General features: G+C 53.7%; 1 protein-coding gene across 2 annotated transcripts; it reads left to right on the top strand.

Annotated features, from left to right (window-relative positions):
* The first annotated feature begins 4,890 nt into the window (after window positions 1–4,890).
* ENTPD4 (ectonucleoside triphosphate diphosphohydrolase 4) lies at window positions 4,891–18,420 on the top strand. Of its 2 annotated transcripts, none has more exons than XM_063420098.1 (13): window positions 4,891–5,045; window positions 5,908–6,015; window positions 6,637–6,834; window positions 7,487–7,692; window positions 8,751–8,901; window positions 9,639–9,742; window positions 9,835–9,894; window positions 11,057–11,211; window positions 12,669–12,835; window positions 13,895–14,222; window positions 15,492–15,577; window positions 16,563–16,724; window positions 17,480–18,420. In XM_063420098.1, exons 2-13 carry the CDS (start codon window positions 6,008–6,010, stop codon window positions 17,700–17,702), a joined length of 1,848 nt encoding a protein of 615 aa, XP_063276168.1. In that variant the 5' UTR covers window positions 4,891–5,045; window positions 5,908–6,007; the 3' UTR covers window positions 17,703–18,420. The 2 variants fall into 2 exon arrangements, with proteins under 2 accessions (XP_063276168.1, XP_063276169.1); XM_063420099.1 differs by having other exon boundaries at window positions 4,894–5,045; window positions 11,057–11,187.
* Window positions 18,421–18,785: the final 365 nt, after the last annotated feature.

The raw sequence follows: 18,785 nt of genomic DNA on the forward strand, positions 1-18,785 counted from the left end.
GCTCCCCTGCCTGGGCTGTGCCTCACTGTGGGGAAAACCCTCCTGGAAGGGTTTAGGAAAACTTCCTGGGCTTCCTTTCTTTCGAGAAGAAAGAAGGGATCCACAGCATCCCCATCCCTCCCTGCAGAGCCCACTCCTTGTGTGGGGGAGAAATGAGCTCCCTCCATGTCCCCACTCCCCAAAAACGCTTCTCTTCCCTCATATTTGACATGATTTCCTTGTTCCACCACGAAACAGACCCAAACTGGGTGAATTCGGTGCTTTCCAGGAGAAGTCTTTGTGGCCCAGGGAGCAGCCCCAACTTTATTTGATTCCTCTCCAAAGGATTATTTGGAATTTGACCTTGCAGGGAAGGAGGTGTTGTGTGAACTCAAATCAAGGTTAACCATTCCCGTGATACTGCAGGGCAATTTATTACTGCCTGGGCCTTGGGAAGGAGGAAAACCACCCCCAGAGCATGGAAAAAGCAGGAAAATAAAGTGCTGGGGTTGGGAATGAGCACACACGAGGTGAGAACATCCAGGTGTGATCACATCCTGAGTACCTGGAGACGTGCTGGGGGCAGCATGAACTGTTCTCCTTCCTCCTCCTCCTATTTGTGCTGGGAATTCTCTGTTCCCTGTGGGAACACGGAGCTGCTGGAGAAAATAACAGTAAATGGCACTGTCACGCATGGGACTCACTCCTGATTGATCCTGGGGACGTGGCAGCGTTTCCTGCGCTTGGAAAAATCCTTCTCCAGGATTTGGGAGAGCTGGAGGTGACACCCAGCTGCTGTCCCGGAGTGTCACAGCCATCCTCTCATCCCTGAGACCGAGAAACTCAACCTGTGGAAAGCTGAGAGTATAAAACCCTTCAACAATGCAAAATTTAACCCAGGAATTGCTTAAAACTCCCCTTCTCGCCCTCTGGAGAAGCCACGGGATTATCACACCTCTGTTTCCTCGGAAAGACACCAAGCCTGTGCTGCTGGCAGGGTTTGTCGCCGTGTTTTCCACAATAAATGACATTTCAGAGCTGCAGAGCCGTGATTCCAGCAGAGAACGACGATCCCCAGGCACGAACCCGGCACAGGAACTTCCCTCTCTGTGATCCCAGGAAATAAAACTGGCACGGACACATTTCCCAGGATTGCTCCACAGGCTTTATCGAGGTTTTCCTCTCCCCGAGCAAGAACTTTAATCTCCTTCCCGCGCCTCTGGCAGGGCAGGGAGGGGCAATTAGTGCCACCTTAATGAGCCCTTTCTCCCGCAGTCTCGGGCTGACAATGACCTGGAGCGGGCTGCAGTTCTGTTCCCGGTTATATTTTAACCCGCAGCCGAGTGAGGAATCAAAGCTCGGGTGCCAAGGCAGAGGCTGGGCCCGAGGGGATTCTCTCATTGCTGGGGATGGATGGAATTATCCCTGATTCCAGGAATCGGGAGGAGCAGCAGGAGGAGCAGCAGGAGCAGCCCAGCCCGCGGGATGGATCCCTGCCATCCCCGCCTGGCACAGAGGAGCCGGCCCCGCACAAAGGGAGCTCAGCCTGCCTGGAAAGCTCCTTTGACACCGGGCCTGGGCAAGGATTCCCCGGCTCTTCCCTTCCCACCACTGCTCGCTGCAGGCCTTGGGGGTCCCTGGGGTGCCCCAAATCCCCAAATGGGGAGCAGGGAACCAGGGAAGGGCAAAGCTCAAAACAGGTTTGGGTTGTGACAGCCTCAGCCTGGCAGTGTCCAGGGCCATGCTGGGCTTGGAGTGACCTGGGACAGAGGGAGGTGTCCCCGACAGGGCTGGGACTGGGTGGGAGTTAAGGTCCCTTCCCACCCAAACCATTCCAGGATTTTGTTTTCCCATCCCTCTGGAAGTGCTGCAGGAACAGCCCTGGACACTGGGAATCTGCTGTAGCAAGGCCTGGAGGGACAGGACACAGGGAATGGCTTCCCACTGGGAAAGGGGAGGTTTGGTGGGATTTTGGGAAGGAATTCCTGGCTGGACTGGAATTCCCAGATTTGCTGTGGCTGCCCCTGGATCCCTGACAGTGCCCAAGGCCAGGCTGGGGCACCTTGGGGCAGGGGAGGTGTCCCTGCCATGGCAGGGGTGGCACTGGATGAGCTTTAATCTCCTTCCAACCCCAAACCATTCCATGAATCCACAACTTCACCATTTCCACCCCACCAGGTCGCAGCAGAATCCCCAAAATTCACCCACATTAACTCTGTGCCAGCAGCCAAATAAATCCAAATAAATGAGCCAAGGCCCGTCCAGCACCCGGAGCAGCCGTGGCACAGCAGGAAGGGAGCCCAGCGCCAGGAATTTCAGGAGGAAGGAGAAACCAGCAGGCAGGGAAAGGCTCCTGGAGGGCTGGGGCAGCACCCACGGCCCCTGCAGCACCTCCCAGCTGATAAGGAGGACCTGGAGCTCCTTATCAAAGCTCTCCCCACGCAGGAGGTGCCAGCCCCGGCAGCTGCAGCCCGGCTGATACGGCAGCAGTGCCCAGCTGCGAGGTGGGCACCCAAACTGGGCTTTATCTCCAGCATCCAGCAGGTTGTATTTGTGGTTTTTTTCACTTTGCAAATCTCCAGCTTCTCTAACAGCTGAGCTCCACCTGGCTCGGGGTTTTATCCTTCCCACCACCAGCACGGGGCTGCCTTAGCAGCTGCCGAAGCCACGGAGCAGCAAATTCTAAATTATTTTGTTTTAATTGGCGTGTTCAGCATCAGGTAATTGTGGTTTTCTTCCCTGGCATGGGATTCCCAGATTTGCTGTGGCTGCTCCATCCCTGGCAGTGCCCAAGGCCAGCTTGGAGCACCCTGGGACAGCAGAACCCAGCCCGTGGATGATTTTTAGGTTCCTCCCAAACCATTCCATGATTTTTAACGTGGAAAGGAAAAGGCCTCGGTTAATGGCACTATAGAAAGGCTTTAGAAGAGGGATCAGAGCAAAGATAAATGGTTGATTTGGTTTTAATCTTATTTGCAGCACAGACAGTTGGGATTTTATGTCCTCACAGCTGGTTTTTTTTTTTTTTTTTTGGCAAGTTTGGGCGCCAGATCCTCATAGGAAAGATTCCATGTGGGAATCAATTCCCCATCCCACAGAACACAGATCAGCCCCTTCCCAGCACATTGCAGCCCCAGCCTTCCTTAGAAACACCCAAAATGCCCAAAAATACAAATTTAACTCCAAGTCTGGACCTCATTCCAGCCCCATCCTGAGATCCACGGCAGCAGCAGCCTCAGGAGATCCCTGGAAAAGGAGCCAGCCTGGATTCTCCTGCATGCTGGGAATGGGGAGCCGCAGGGAAATTCATCTGCCTGCAAACCTGACGTGTCCCAGTTATTTTTTTTTATCTTTACATTTGCAAACTCCAGGCACACAAACAAACAATTCTGTTTTGTCTTCGGGGTGACCTGACCCACTTTGGGAGCAGCAGCCCCTGGTTTGAAGCCTTCAGGAAGTGCTGCTGTTGGGATTGGTGCTGGAAAATCATGGAAAATGGGAATTCCTGCTCAGGACAGGGATTAATGGGGTTTTTGCCCCAAAAAGGTGGTGGAGCTCATGAGAGTGAAACAATTTGACCGTGGAGGCAGAGCAGGATCATTCCCAGCTTTAACCACACTCCCTGAACTTTCTCCTTTTTGCCTGAGTCACCGAGGGATCGGTTTCAGGGCCGGGTTTTTGTGTAACATCACCACAGCGTGAGGCGATTCCAGACAGAGCCACCAGCAAAGAAAATGGAGAGAACCAAGCCCTGAAGCTTCTCCAGGAGGCAATTCCAGCCCCAAACCATCCCAGAGTGGGAAGAGGCAGCGCTGCAGCTCCGCCAGAGCCAGGCAGGGAGCTCCAGCCCCTGAGCTGAGGTGTGGAGTGGTGGAATTTGGCCGCTGGCTCCTTTCAGAGCTCACATAACCTGACCTAATTCCCCCTGCCCGGGCGGGCACAGGGAGAGGCAGTGCCCGCCGTGAGTAATTAAAGCTGCTTTGGGATTATTGCCCGCACCAAAGTTGGGTTTTGTTTTTTGGTTTTTTTTTTTCCCAACTCGCCTTTCTGGTTTGGAGCCCCGGGGGAACAATGGGAGGTGATTTTGGGAGGGACTGGTGGCACTGGGCAGGGGAGGCTGCAAGGAGCTCACAGGGACGGAGCTCCTGGGGTTGTCCTGGCTTTATTTCCAGCAGTCAGCAAAATTCCAGCTGGAAAGGAGGGGAAAAAGCTGGCTTGGGATTCAGGGAATGGGAATTTGGGGGAAGAGAAGGGAAGGGAAGGGAAGGGAAGGGAAGGGAAGGGAAGGGAAGGGAAGGGAAGGGAAGGGAAGGGAAGGGAAGGGAAGGGAAGGGAAGGGAAGGGAAGGGAAGGGAAGGGAAGGGAAGGGAAGGGAAGGGAAGGGAAGGGAAGGGAAGGGAAGGGAAGGGAAGGGAAGGGGAATCTGGGGGGATCTCAGGGCCGTTCCCCAGGGCCTAAAGGGGCTCCAGGAGAGCTGGAGAGGGGCTGGGGACAGGGGACAGGACACAGGGAATGGCTTCTCACTGCCACAGGGCAGGGATGGATGGCATTGTAGGAAGGAATTCCTGGCTGGGAGTGTGAGGAGGGGCTGGGCTGGAATTCCCAGATTTGCTGTGGCTGCCCCTCCATCCCTGGGAGTGCCCAAGGCCGGGCTGGACAGGGTTTGGAGCAGCCTGGGACAGTGGGAGGTGTCGGGATTGGAACTGGATGGGATTTAAACTCCTTCCAACCCAAACCTTTCCAGGCATATTTATAGCCATAAATTCCTATTTCTGACGTTAAACGCTGTTTATACAACTATTTTGAACTGGTTTTATAGCGATTTTGGGCTGTTTTCATAGCGATTTTTGGTTGTTTTTAAAGCGATTTTTGCGTGGTTTTACCCACGGGGCACCCGGCTCCTCCTGGCCACGCCCACTCCTCCGTGACCACGCCCCTTTGTCCCCGCCCATTCACTGAGGCCACGCCTCCGGGGGAATCCCTTCCGTGACGTCATCACGCTGTGCGCCACGTCCGGCGGCGCACCCGGAAGTGGCGGGGCCGGTTGCCATGGGGCGGCCCGGGAGGTGAAGGGGGGAGAGAGAGAGCGGGGGAGACACCGGGAATGGGAGCGGGAATGGGAACGGGAATGGGATCCGGATCACAGGGGGCCGCGGGCTTTGGGGAGAGCCGGGCCCTGCGGGACGGTGGCGGCCGTGGGCACGGGCGGGGGCCTGGACCAGCTCGTTCCGCTCCGCGCCCCTTCCCCGTCCTTGCCTCCATCCCGTTCTCTTATCCCGTTCTCTCCTCCTGTTCCCTCCATCCCGTTCCCTCCATCCCGTTCCCTCCATCCTATTCCCTCCATCCCATTCCCTCCATCCCATTCCCTCCATCCCATTTCCTCCATCCCATTCCCTCCATCCCATTCCCTCCATCCCATTCCCTCCATCCCATTCCCTCCATCCCATTTCCTCCATCCCATTCCCTCCATCCCATTCCGTCCATCCCATTCCGTCCATCCCATTCTCTCCATCCCATTTCCCTGCCCCATTTCCCCATCCCGGTGTTCCCGGTCCCCTCCAGCCGGGCTGGCCCCGCCTCAGCGCCCTCGTGGCACCCGGGGCGGGATCTTCTGTCAGTTCTGGCGGGGCCGGGAAGGGGGGACAGCCCCGGGAAGGGGGGACAGCCCCGGGAAGGGGGGACAGCCCCGGGAAGCGGGGACAGCGCCGGGAAGGGGGGACAGCCCCGGGAAGCGGGGACAGCCCCGGGAAGCGGGGACAGCGCCGGGCAGGGGGGGACAGTCCCGGGAAGGGGGAACAGCCCCGGGCCGTGTCCCTCAGGGCTGTCCCTGTGCCCCACATCCAGCCCCAGGGAGGGAGGGAGGATCCCGTGGATCGCACGGATCCCATCCTGGGGCAGGGCAGGGCTCAGCCCGGTTCTCCCCCTCAGGCGCACAGCAGCGATGGCTCCGAGCAGCGCCGCTGTCCCCGCTGTCCCCGCGGTCACCGGCTGAGGCTCCAGCAGCTCCCGCTGCTGCCCCGGCCCCACGATGGGCAGGTGAGGATCCCAAAGGAGCTGCCGGATAATCCGGGATGGGTTTGGGGTGAATTCCAGCTCGGGGATGGTGCCCTGAGCCCGCTCAGTCCGGAACAGAGCCGGGGATGGGTTGGGAAGGGTCCTCAGGGTCACCCCACAGGGACCCCTCCCCTGCCCCAGGGTGCCCCAGCCTGGCCTTGGGCACTGCAGGGATCCAGGGGCAGCCACAGCAAATCTGGGAATCCCATCCCAGCCAGGAACTCCTTCCCAATATCCCACACAGATCTCCCCTTTCCCAGTGGAAGCCATTCCCTGTGTCCTTGTCCCTCTCCGGCTCTCCTGGAGCCCCTCTGGGCCCTGGGGAACTGCCCTGAGATCTCCCCAGACTTCTCTTCTCTGGGCTCATTCCCAGATTTCCATTCCCCCAATCCCAAACCAGGCTTTTCCCTCCTTTCTGGCTCGGATTTTCCTGAGAATGTGAAAGAAAGCCAGGAGCTAAAAAGGAGCTCCAGCCCCAAACCCAGCAAATCCCACGGGACCCTTCCATCCTTTCAGAATTCCATGCCAGCCCCTCCCCGCCCTCCGGGCAGGAATTCTCCGTGTTTAACGCTCAATCCTCTCCTTTCTCCCGCGGTATTCCAGGATCAGCATCTCCTGCCTGCTGCCGGCCTCGTGGCACTTCAGCCTGTCCCCCGCGGGCTGTCCCCGCATCCTGAACGCGTCCCTGCGGCAGCTGCTGCTGCTGGGGGCCGCGGCCGCGGCGGGGGCGCTGCTGCTCTGCTCGCTGCTGCTGCTGCGGGGCCGCTACGGCAGGACAGCCCGGGAGGGCCGGAGCCACAGGTGAGAGGGGGAAATTCCATGGAAAAATAGGGAATGGAGCTCTGGGGGAAAGGGGGAACAGTCACAGGTCTCCCTGGTGCTCTGCTCGCTGCTGCTGCTGCTGGGGAGGTACAGAAGGGCAGCCCGGGAGGGCAGGAGCCACAGGTGAGACCCGGGAATTCCAGGGAAAAATAGGGATTCCACAGGTGAGAGGGAGGGAATTCCATGGGAATGGAATGGAAAGGGAAATTCCATGGGAAGGGAAATGGAGCTCTGGGGGAAAGGAGGAAAGAATTCCATGGGAAACAGGGAAATGGAGCTTTGGGGGAAAGGAGGAAAGAATTCCATGGGAAACAGGGAAATGGAGCCTGGAGGAAAGGAGCAATGCTGCTCTGCTCCCTGCTCCTGCTCTGGAGGCAGCACAGGATGGGAGAGTCCACAGGTGAGAGGGAGGGAATCCCATGGAAAAACAGAGATTCCACAGGTGAGAGGGAGGGAATCCCATGGAAAAACAGAGATTCCACAGGTGAGAGGGAGGGAATCCCATGGAAACAGGGAATGGAGCTCTGCGGGAAAGGAGCAGCAATCCCAGATCTCGCTGCTCCTGATCCGGGGGAAGCACAGGGAGGATCCCACAGCAGAATCCCCTGCAGCAATTCCCATTTTCTCCCAGGTACCTGGCCAGGGTGACGGACACGGAGGCCACGGACACCGGGAACCCCAACCTGAACTACGGCATCGTGGTGGACTGCGGCAGCAGCGGCTCCAGGGTGTTCGTGTACTGCTGGCCCCGGCACAACGGCAACCCCAAGGACCTGCTGGACATCCAGCAGATGAGGGACAGCTCCAGGAAACCCGTGGTGATGAAAATCAAACCAGGTACCGGCAAAAACGGGGGATTTCTCTGTGATTTCTGCTCCTAACTCTGCTTCCTGCACTCCAAAGGGTCGGGGTAAAGGATGTTTCCGTGTTGTGAGTGTGGAACAACTCCAGGGATTTTTGGGATTAGTTTGCAGGGAGTTTAAGTCTGGATTAGGGCAGGAGGGAGAGGTTTTTCCATGAGGGACAGCTGCAGAAAACCCGTGGTGATGAAAATCAAACCAGGTACTGGCAAAAACGGGGGTTTTCTCCGTGATTTCCGCTCCTAACTCTGCTTCCTGCACTCCAAAGGGTCTGGATAAAGGATGTTGTGAGTGTGGAACAACTCCAGGGATTTTTGGGATTGGTTTGCAGGGAGTTTAAGTCTGGATTAGGGCAGGAGGGAGAGATTTTTCCATGGGACAGCAACAGGAAAAGCTGGTGATGAAAATCAAACCAGGTACCAGCAAAAACAGGGAATTTCTCCATGATTTCCGCTCCTAACTCTGCTTCCTGCACTCCAAAGGGTCTGGATAAGGGAAATTTCCAACACGGAACAACTCCAGGTTTTTTTGGGATTGGTTGGCAGGGAATTTAAAATAAGGAACGTAAGGAAATACAGAAAAATAAGGAAAATTAGGATGAAGGTGATACCTGAGCATCCTTTAAATCATAAATAAAATGTGTGGATGTGATCATTTTGACAGAATTAACAGATAATTACTGATAATAATTGGCTCAAAGAACTTTACAGGAACACAATTATTTCTTCATTAAATAAAGAGAATAAAGTGAAATGGTAACAGGACCAGCACCTGCCTTATCCATGGAAAAACCTCTCCCTCCTGCCCCATTCCAGACTTAAACTCCCTTCAAACCAATCCCAAAGAAACCTGGAGCTGTTCCATGCTGGAAACATCCTTTATCCAGACATTTTGGAGTGCAGTTAGGAGAGAAAAGCCTGGAAAAATCCCATCATTTTTACAGCTCATTTCCCACTTCCCCTTTGCCTCCTTCACTCCTCTGCTCAGGATTTCCCAGGGAATTCCTCAGCCACTCCCAGTTTTGTGTTTTCCCAGGGATTTCGGAGTTTGCCAGCTCTCCTGACAAGGTCAGTGATTACATCCTGCCCCTGCTGAGCTTCGCCGCCGAGCACGTCCCGCGCTCCAAGCACAAGGAGACCCCTCTGTACATCCTGTGCACTGCTGGCATGAGGATCCTGCCCGAGAGGTGATTCCCTGCTTTTCTGCGGGGAATTCCAGGGATTCAGCCTTGGGAAGGGTTGGGAATTCAGCCTTGGGAGGGCTGAGCTGGAACAGAGGCTGGGCATAGCTGGGAATAAAGCAGAGATTTATTGAAAGGGTTTTAGGGTGAACCTTGGGCAGGAAAAGAGCCTGGGCAGGGCTGCACCCAAGGGGGACACAAAATGGGCACAAAAATGGTCACAAAATGGGCACAAAAATGGACCCAAAATGGGCCCAAAATGGGCCCAAAATGGACACAAAAATGGACACAAAATGGGCACAAAATGGACACAAAAATGGACACAAAATGGGCACAAAATGGGCACAAAATGGGCACAAAATGGACCCAAAATGGACACAGAATGGACACAGAATGGACAAACAGTCCCGAGGTCTCCCCCTTTTCTAAGTTCTGGTCCATTTGCACATTGGGGTTTCACTGTCCCATTGCAGCCCCAGGTTCTGCAGTCCCATCCTTCTCGTTCCTCCCTCAGCCCCCCTTGTTTGTGCTTTTGGGCTGAACCCTTGTCCCAGCTGTCCTTGGGGTGCAGCAGGAACAGGATTTGTTTTGTGTCCCTGCTGTGTGAGGAGCTGAGTGAGCCTGAGTGTGAGCTCAGAGCTGCACCCTGGGCAGCACAGGGAGTGAAATACAGGAAATAAAACTGCAGGCATCACCAGCAGCATTCCTGGTTTATTTTAACCCCTTTTCCATGGATTTTGCAGCCAGCAGAAAGCCATCCTGGAGGATCTGCTCACAGACATCCCCGTGCACTTTGATTTCCTCTTCTCTGACTCCCACGCTGAGGTGATTTCTGGGAAGCAGGAAGGTAGGTGGACCTTGGGAAAACATCTGGAAAATATTTAGGAATTCCAAGCGTTGGGATTCCCAAATTCCTGGGGTTTTTTTCCCCACCTGCAGGAGTCTATGCATGGATTGGGATCAACTTTGTCCTTGGAAGATTCGAGCACACGGATGATGGTGAGGATCTGAAGGGGACCTGGGGCTCCAGGTGATGATTTTCCAGCCAGATGTTGGGATGCAGTTCCAGCCCTGGGAATTGCGTTTCCAGATGTTGGGGGTGCATTTCCAGCCCTGGGAATTGCGTTTCCAGATGTTGGGATGCAGTTCCAGCCCTGGGAATTGCGTTTCCAGATGTTGGGGTGCATTTCCAGCCAGATGTTGGCAGCTGCTGCAGGGGCTGGGTTGGCTTCACTCCCACCTGAAGCTTTAACAGCCACAAACAGCAGCTCCTCTGGCTGGATCCCATTGAATTTTCCCTGGATCCCAGTAATTTTTCCTTATTTCCCAGTCATTTCCCCCATGTTTCCCATTAATTTTTCCCTGGATCCCACTGATTTTTCCCATGTTTTCCCAGAGGACGAGGCAGGGATGGCGGTGCAGGTCCTGGGGAGCAAGCGCAGGGATTTCTCCCTGTATCCCACTGGTTTTTCCCTGTATCCCAATGATGTTTTCCCAATGATGTTTTCCCCATGTTTTCCCCATGTTTTCCCCACGTTTTTCCCATGTTTTCCCCTGTTCCCCAGAGGACGAGGCGGTGGTGGAGGTGCAGGTCCCAGGGAACGAGCGCAGGGATTTTCCCCCGTATCCCACTGATTTTCCCACTGATTTTTCCCTGTTTCCTGCTGATTTTCCCACTGATTTTTCCCTGTATCCCACTGATTTTTCCCTGTATCCCACTGATTTTTCCCTGTTTCTCAGAGGACGAGGTGGTGGTGGAGGTGCAGGTCCCAGGGAACGAGCACAGGGATTTTCCCCTGTATCCCATTGATTTTTCCCTGTATCCCACTGATTTTTCCCTGTTCCCCAGAGGACGAGGCGGTGGTGGAGGTGCAGGTCCCAGGGAACGAGCACAGGGATTTTTCCCATGTTTTCCCCACGTTTTTCCCATGTTTTTCCCTGTTTCCCAGAGGACGAGGCGGTGGTGGAGGTGCAGGTCCCAGGGAACGAGCGCAGGGATTTTCCCCTGTATCCCATTGATTTTTCCCACGTTTTTCCCATGTTTTTCCCTGATCCCCAGAGGACGAGGCGGTGGTGGAGGTGCAGGTCCCAGGGAACGAGCACAGGGATTTTTCCCATGTTTTCCCCACGTTTTTCCCATGGTTTCCCCATGTTTTCCCAGAGGACGAGGCGGTGGTGGAGGTGCAGGTCCCAGGGAACGAGCGCCACGATCGCGTTTTCCGCAAGAGAACCGTGGGGATCCTGGACATGGGCGGGGTCTCCACGCAGATCGCCTACGAAGTGCCCCAAAGTGTAAGCCTTGCCTCCCCCCAGCAGGTCATTATCCCGCAATTCCCCCCTCCCTCGGAATGATTTTAACTCATTTTCCTTTTTTTCCCATCGTTTGGAATCCTCCATCCCATCCCATTCCCAAAAGCGAGAGATGATGGCAGCGCCAGGCTCCTCCAGCTAAGAATTCCTTTGTTTTCTTCATTCCCGTCGCTCCAATCCTGCATTAATCCTTTGTTTTTAATTCTTTCTGGATCATTTGAAACCCCTTCAGCACCAAAATCTGCATCCTGGGGCTTAAATCCCAAAAATCCCATAAAAAAACCTTCCATAAAAACGATTTTTTCCTTTAATTTTTGGGAGAAATGGAATTAAGAGTTAAAAATGTCACTGAATTGCTTTGTCCAAAACGGGACATAAATTGCTCCAAGGCCACTGAATCCTGGAGCAATTCCTGAATTTTTCAAGCTGAATTTCTCATGAAATTTATTATTTATTGTTACTGAAGTGATCTTTTTCAGAGTGATGTGGGAGATGATCATTCCCAAGGAAAACTCCTTTATTTTGCTCTCCCTATGAAATAATCCTGGGGTTTTTAATAAAAAATATGGGAGAGGTGATCATTCCCAAGGAAAACAACTCAGTTTTGCTCTCCCTATGAAATAACCTTGCATTTTCCAAATAATGTGGGAAATGATTATCCCAGAGGAAAACTCAAATATTTGGATTACAAATGGCTGGGAATGATTGGAAAAGGGCAATGAGGATTCCTCATTTTTGGGAATACCCAAAAACCCCACGGATGTGTCTCCTCAGGGCTGCTGATGATTCCCAAGATCTTTTCCAACCAGGACAATCCCAAAAATTAATTAATTTTTAATCCGAGACACCCCAAAAAAAAAAAAAATTAAAATTAATAAAATAAAATTAATTCCAGGCTGGGGGATCACCCTGATGATTCCCAAGATCATTTCCAACCAGGACAATCCCTGCAGGCACAGGCAGGAGAGGAAAACATCCCTGAGACGAATGTGGGGCAGATTTTTAATCCAAGACACCCCAAAAAAAAAAAATTAAAAATAAATAAAATAAAATAAAATTAATTTCAGGCTGGGGGATCACCCTGATGATCCCCAAGATCTTTTCCAACCAGGACAATCCCTGCAGGCACAGGCAGGAGAGGAGAACATCCCCGAGACGAGCGTGGGGCGGATTTTTAATCCGAGACACCCCCCAAAAAATAAAAAAAAAATTAAAAAAAAAATTAAAAAAAAAAAAAATTAATTCCAGGCTGGGGGATCACCCTGATGATTCCCAAGATCTTTTCCAACCAGGACAATCCCTGCAGGCACAGGCAGGAGAGGAAAACACCCCAAGACGAGCACAGGGCGGATTTTTAATCCGAGACACCCCAAAAAAAAAAAAAAAAATTAAAATAAAATAAAATAAAATAAAATTCACTCCAAGCTGGGGGATCACCCTGCTGATTCCTGATTTTCCTGCAGGAGGAGGTGGCCAAGAATTTGCTGGCAGAGTTTAACCTGGGCTGTGACGCCCACCAGACGGAGCACGTGTACCGCGTGTACGTGGCCACCTTCCTGGGCTTCGGCGGGAACGCGGCGCGCCGGCGCTACGAGCAGAGCCTGCTGGCCAGCAGCCTCCTCAGGAGCAGGTACAGGGAATCCCGACGGAATTCCGGCAATCCCGACGGAATTCCGGGAATCCCGACAGAATTCCGGGCTGCTCCAGCCCTGGGAGCAGCCTGGGGGAGGAGGGAGGGTCCTGGAAGGGTGGGAGTGAGCTGGAGAGGGGCTGCTCCTCAGGGGTTGGAATGGCAGGAGGAGTGATGGGGTCAGCTGGAAAAGGGGAAAATTAAATTGGATTTATGGAAGGAATTCTTAATATGAGGGTGGGGAGGGGCTGGGATGGGATTCCCAGATTTGCTGTGGCTGCCCCTGGATCCCGGGCAGTGTCCAGGATCAGGCTGGAGCCCCCTGGGATCAGGGGAGATTTCCCAGCCCATGGCAGGGGTGCCACTGGATCATTTTAATTCCCTTCCCACCGCCCCAGTGATTAATTCATTAACAATTACAACCAACAACAAAACCAACTGACCAATCTAACCAAAAACCCCAATTCCTGATAAACCCCTGACCTTTTCCAAACCCCAGTTCCATCCCTGATCTCTGTGTGTCCCCCCAGGCTGCTGGGGGCCGGCAGGGTGGGCTGAGCCCGGAATTCCCATTCCTGGTTCTGTGCAACCAACACCAACTGACCAATCTAACCAAAAACCCCAGCACAAATCCCAAATTCCCATAAACCCCTGACCTTTTCCAAACCCCAGTTCCATCCCTGATGTCTCTCCCTGTCCCCCCAGGCTGCTGGGGGGCCGGCAGAGCGGGCTTAGCTCCCAGTCCCTGCTGCCGGACCCGTGCCTCTAACAACACCAACTGACCAATCTAACCAAAAACCCAAATTTCTCCCAGTTTTGTATAAACCCCTGACCTTTCCCAAACCCCAGTTCCATCCCTGATGTCTCTCCCTGTCCCCCCAGGCTGCTGGGGGGCCGGCAGGGCAGGCTCAGCCCCCAGTCCCCTGCCAGACCCGTGCCACCAACAACACCAACTGACCAATCTAACCAAAAAACCTCAGCACAAATCCAAATTTCTCATAAACCCTGAGCTTTTCAGGGAAACCCAGCTCCATCCCTGATGTCTCCCTGTCCCCCCAGGCTGCTGGGGGGCCGGCAGGGCGGGCTCAGCCCCCAGTCCCCCTTGCCAGACCCGTGCCTGCCGCGGGACGCGCCGGACGAGCTGCGGCACGCGGGGCTGACGCTGCACCTGCGCGGCACCGGCGACTTCCAGCAGTGCCGGGAGCTGCTGCAGCCGCTGCTCAACAGAACCAACGAGACCCAGAGCTCCCTGAACGGCGTCTTCCAGCCCCCCGTGCAGTTCCACAGCAGCGAGTTCTACGGCTTCTCCGAGTTCTACTACTGCACCGAGGACGTGCTGAGGATGGGCGGCGACTACAGCGCCGCCAGGTTCACCAGAGCTGCACAGGTGAGGAGAGAGGGAGCAGCTCCCTCGCTGGAACAGGGGTTTTGTCCTCAAAGTCCTGCAGCAAAACTCTTCCTCAGGAGATCCCTAAATTCCTAAATTCACTGAAGCTACATAGGTGAAAGAAAAGGGATCATTCCCTCACTGGAACAGGGATTTTGTCCTCAAAGTCCTGCAGCAAAACTCTTCCTCAGGAGATCCCTAAATTCCTAACTTCACTGAAGCAGCACAGGTGAAAGAAAAGGGATCAATTCCCTCACTGGAACAGCTCTCCACAGGGATTTTGTCATCAAAATCCTGCAGCAAAACTCGTCCTCAGGAGATCCCTAAATTCCTAAATTCACTGAAGCTGCAAAGGTGAAAATCTGGGAAAAATTCCTAATTTAAAATATCTCTCTACAAGGATTTTATTCTCAAAGTCCTGCAGCAAAACTCGTCCTCAGGAGATCCCTAAATTCCTAAATTCACTGAAGCTGCAGAGGTGAGGAAAGAGGGAGCAGTTCCCTCACTGGAACAGGGATTTTGTCATCAAAATCCTGTAGCAAAACTCTTCCTTAGGAGATCCCTGAATTCCTAAATTCACTGAAGCAGCACAGGTGAAAGAAAAGGGATCATTCCCTCACTGGAACAGCTCTCCACGGGGATTTTGTCATCAAAATCCTGCAGCAAAACTCTTCCTTAGGAGATCCCTAAATTCCTAAATTCACTGAAGCTGCAAAGGTGAAAGAAAAGGGATCATTCCCTCACTGGAACAGCTCTCCACGGGGATTTTATTCCCAAAGTCATGAAGCAAATCTCTTTTGTAAGGGATCCCAAGTTCCTAAATTGAATAAAGTAGCACAGATGAGGAAAGAGGGATCAATTCCCTCACTAGAACAGCTCTCCACAGGGATTTTGTCATCAAAATCCTGCAGCAAAACCCTTCCTTAGGAGATCCCAAATTCCTTAAGAGGTCCCAAATTCCTAAATTCACCAAAGCTGGAGAATTTCAGGGCATTTTATGGGGTGGGGTTTCCCCTTCTCCGGGCGGAAGCAGGGCCATACTCATCCTGTTTTTCCCCGGTTTTTCCCCATTTCCCCCCGTTTTCCCCCCGTTTTCCCCCTGTTTTTCCCCCGTTTCCCCCCGTTTTCCCCCGTTTTCCCCCCGTTTTTCCCCATTTTCCCCCATTTTTCCCCCCGTTTTCCCCGTTTTTCCCCCGTTTTTCCCCATTTTCCCCCATTTTTCCCCATTTTCCCCCCGTTTTTCCCCATTTTCCCCGTTTTTCCCTGCAGGATTACTGTGCCACGCGCTGGTCGGTGCTGCGGGAGCGCTTCGAGCGCGGTCTCTACGCGCCGCACGCGGATCTGCACCGCCTCAAGTGAGCAGGACAGGGCTCGGGGAGGGATTTGGGCAGGGAATCCCTCCTGGCAGGGCCTGGCTGCTCCGAGGGATCCTTGGGAGTGGGGAAAAAACCTGGGAAGGGCTGAGAGTTGGGAAAAAAACCCTTGGGAAAGCTGAGAATTGCATGTTTGATTGTGCCCCACTGGAGTGCTGAGCTGAGCTTATCCCGTTCTCCCTGGCTGATCCCAGTGTCCATGATCCCAGTGTCCATGATCCCAATGTTCCTGATCCTAGTGTCCCTGACTGATCCCAGTGTCCCTGGCTGATCCCAGTGTCCATGATCCCAATGTTCCTGATCCAAATATTCCTGATCCCAGTGTCCCTGACTGATCCCAGTGTCCCTGACTGATCCCAGTGTCCCTGGTTGATCCCAGTGTCCATGATCCCAATGTTCCTGATCCAAATATTCCTGATCCCAGTGTCCCTGACTGATCCCAGTGTCCCTGACTGATCCCAGTGTCCCTGACTGATCCCAGTGTCTCTGATCCCGTTTTTCCTGCTTGATCCCTCTCTCCCTGATCCCATTTTTCTTTCCTGATCCCACTGTTCCTGCCTGATCCCGTTTTTCCTGCCTGATCCCGTTTTTCCTGCCTGATCCCGTTTTCCCTGCCTGATCCCGTTTTCCCTGCCTGATCCCGTTTTCCCTGCCTGATCCCGTTTTCCCTGCCTGATCCCGTTTTCCCTGCCTGATCCCTCTCTCCCTGATCCCATTTTTCCTGCCTGATCCCATTTTCCCTGCCTGATCCCTCTCTCCCTGATCCCATTTTTCCTCCCTGATCCCATTTTCCCTGCCTGATCCCCATTTTCCCTGCCTGATCCCAGTGTCCCTGTTCCCCCTTTTCCTGCCTGATCCCATTTTCCCTGCCTGATCCCGTTTTTCCTGCCTGATCCCATTTTCCCTGCCTGATCCCTGTCTCCGTGCCCGGCCCCGCCGTTCCAGCCTGACCCCGGTGCTCTCCCAGGTTCCAGTGCTTTAAGTCCGCCTGGATGTTCGAGGTTTTCCACCGCGGCTTCTCCTTCCCCGAGAGCTACGGGAGCCTCAAGACGGCGCTGCAGGTCTACGACAAGGAGGTGCAGTGGACGCTGGGGGCCATCCTCTACAGGACCCGCTTCCTGCCCCTCAGGTACCCCGGGGAGCCTCTGGAAAGGGAATTTTGGGATGGGAAGAGGTGCTGATCCCTCAGCTTGTGGGTTTTAGACACTTTTCCCCCCAAAATGGGCTTTGATTCCTGCCCAGAGCTAAGTCGGAAGTGGAATTTGGCCTCCCAAGTGTGGCTGTTGTCCCTCTGCTCCTTCTCAGGGCTCTCAAAAATCTGGGAAAAGCTTTTGGGAGGGGAATTTTGGGATGGGAAAAGGTGGTGATCCCTCAGCTTGTGGGGTTTAGATCCTATTCCCCAAAATGGGCTCTGATTCCTGCCCTGTGTAACTCCCACTGAGCCAGAAACGCAGTTTTGGCTCTGAGCCGTGCCCCTTGTCCCTCTGCGCTTTTCCAGGGACACCCTCTAAAAAAATGTGGGAAAAGCCTTTGAGAGGGGATTTAGGGAATGGAAACTTGTGGTTTTTAGAGCCTCAACTTGTTCTTTTTAGAGCTTATTCCATCAAATGGGCTCTGATTCCCACCCTGTCTGATTCTCACCAAGCCAGAAGCGGGATTTTGCCTCTGAGCTGTGCCCCTCATCCCTCTGCGCTTTTCCAGGGACATCCTCTAAAAATATCTGGGAAAAGGCTTTGGGAGGGGATTTAGGGGATGGAAAGTTGTGGTTTTTAGAGCCTCAACTTGTGGATTTTAGATTCTATTCCCCAAAATGATCTTTAATTCACTGAGCCAGAAGCGGGATTTTGCCTCTGACGTGCCCCTCGTCCCTCTGCTCTTTTCCAGGGACATCCAGCAGGAGAATTTCCGTGGGATTCACTCGCACTGGAGGAGCTTCTCCTTCGTGTACAACCATTACCTGTTCCTGGCCTGCTTCCTGGTGGTGCTGCTCTCCATCCTGCTCTACCTGCTCCGCCTGCGCCGCATCCACCGCCGCCTCCTCCCCGGCGCCTCCTCCCCTTCCCTCTGGATCCAGGAGGGGCTTCCCCCACAGAAAATCCCGGGATAAACGCTCCAGGATGGATGGAGGATTCATCCATACACACACACGCAGAGGGAAGAGAAAAAAAGCCATTTTTGCCTCAGGGTTCCTCCTCTTTTTTGCCCCTTTGGAGAAGCGGAGTTGGGAATTCCGGGCAGGCTTGGGAATTCCAGGGAGATGGGGGTGGTGAGGGAAAAATGCCAAAAAAAAAAGACTTTGCTGGGAATGTTGCACTTGGGGGTGTTGTGTTCCCACCTTTGGGAGAGGCTGAAATCCCGGGATGAGCTTGGATTTTCCTTCCAGATTCCAGCATTGACATCCCTGCTCTCAGTTGGGAGTCTCAAAGAACGGGAAGCTTCAAAACAACAACAAAAAAACTTTTAGGACATTTGATGTGATTTTTTTCCCCTTCTGGAATCACTCCTGGGATGGAGAAGGAAAAATCCCTCACACCCAGTCCTGTGCTTCCATAAAAAACTGCATCCATCACTTCTGCTCCCTCCTTTTTCCTTGGAAGCTTCGCCCTCCCAGTGGCACCGGTCGCTGCTTTCAGTCCCTGATTTCTGTTCCATAAACGCGGAGAGACCTCCCAGAAACTCCAGGAATGTGAAGAGAGCTGGAAAAGCAGAGGAGAACGAGCACACAGGGTCTCTCCCAGCCCTCTGGTAATTTATATTTTATTTAAAAGCCGTCGATTTTACTTGAAAGTCGTTTTGTCCGTGATTAAAAGTGGGATTTCTATGAACCTCTGGAGCGTGGGGGTTTTATTGGATCATTCCCCGAGGGAAGGGGACAGAGCGGGGACACCTCGTCCCTGCTGGGGTCATTGTCGCCACCCCTGGAGTCCCATTGTCGTGTCCAGAGTCCCGGGATTATTCCCCGAGTCCCATTGTTGTTCCCGAAATTCCATTGTTGTTCCCGAAATTCCATTGTTATTCCCGAGCTCCCATTGTCCGGCCATTGTTGGGACCAAATAACGCGTGAAGCTCCTGGGAGCTGAATGAGCCCGGAGGACTCGCTGTGTCCCTGTCCCCTCACTGTCCCTGTCCCCTCACTGTCCCCTCACTGTCCCCTCACTGTCCCCTCACTGTCCCCTCACTGTCCCCTCAC

Source organism: Prinia subflava, chromosome 29 (assembly GCF_021018805.1).
Source record: "Prinia subflava isolate CZ2003 ecotype Zambia chromosome 29, Cam_Psub_1.2, whole genome shotgun sequence".
Lineage (NCBI taxonomy): Eukaryota > Metazoa > Chordata > Aves > Passeriformes > Cisticolidae > Prinia > Prinia subflava.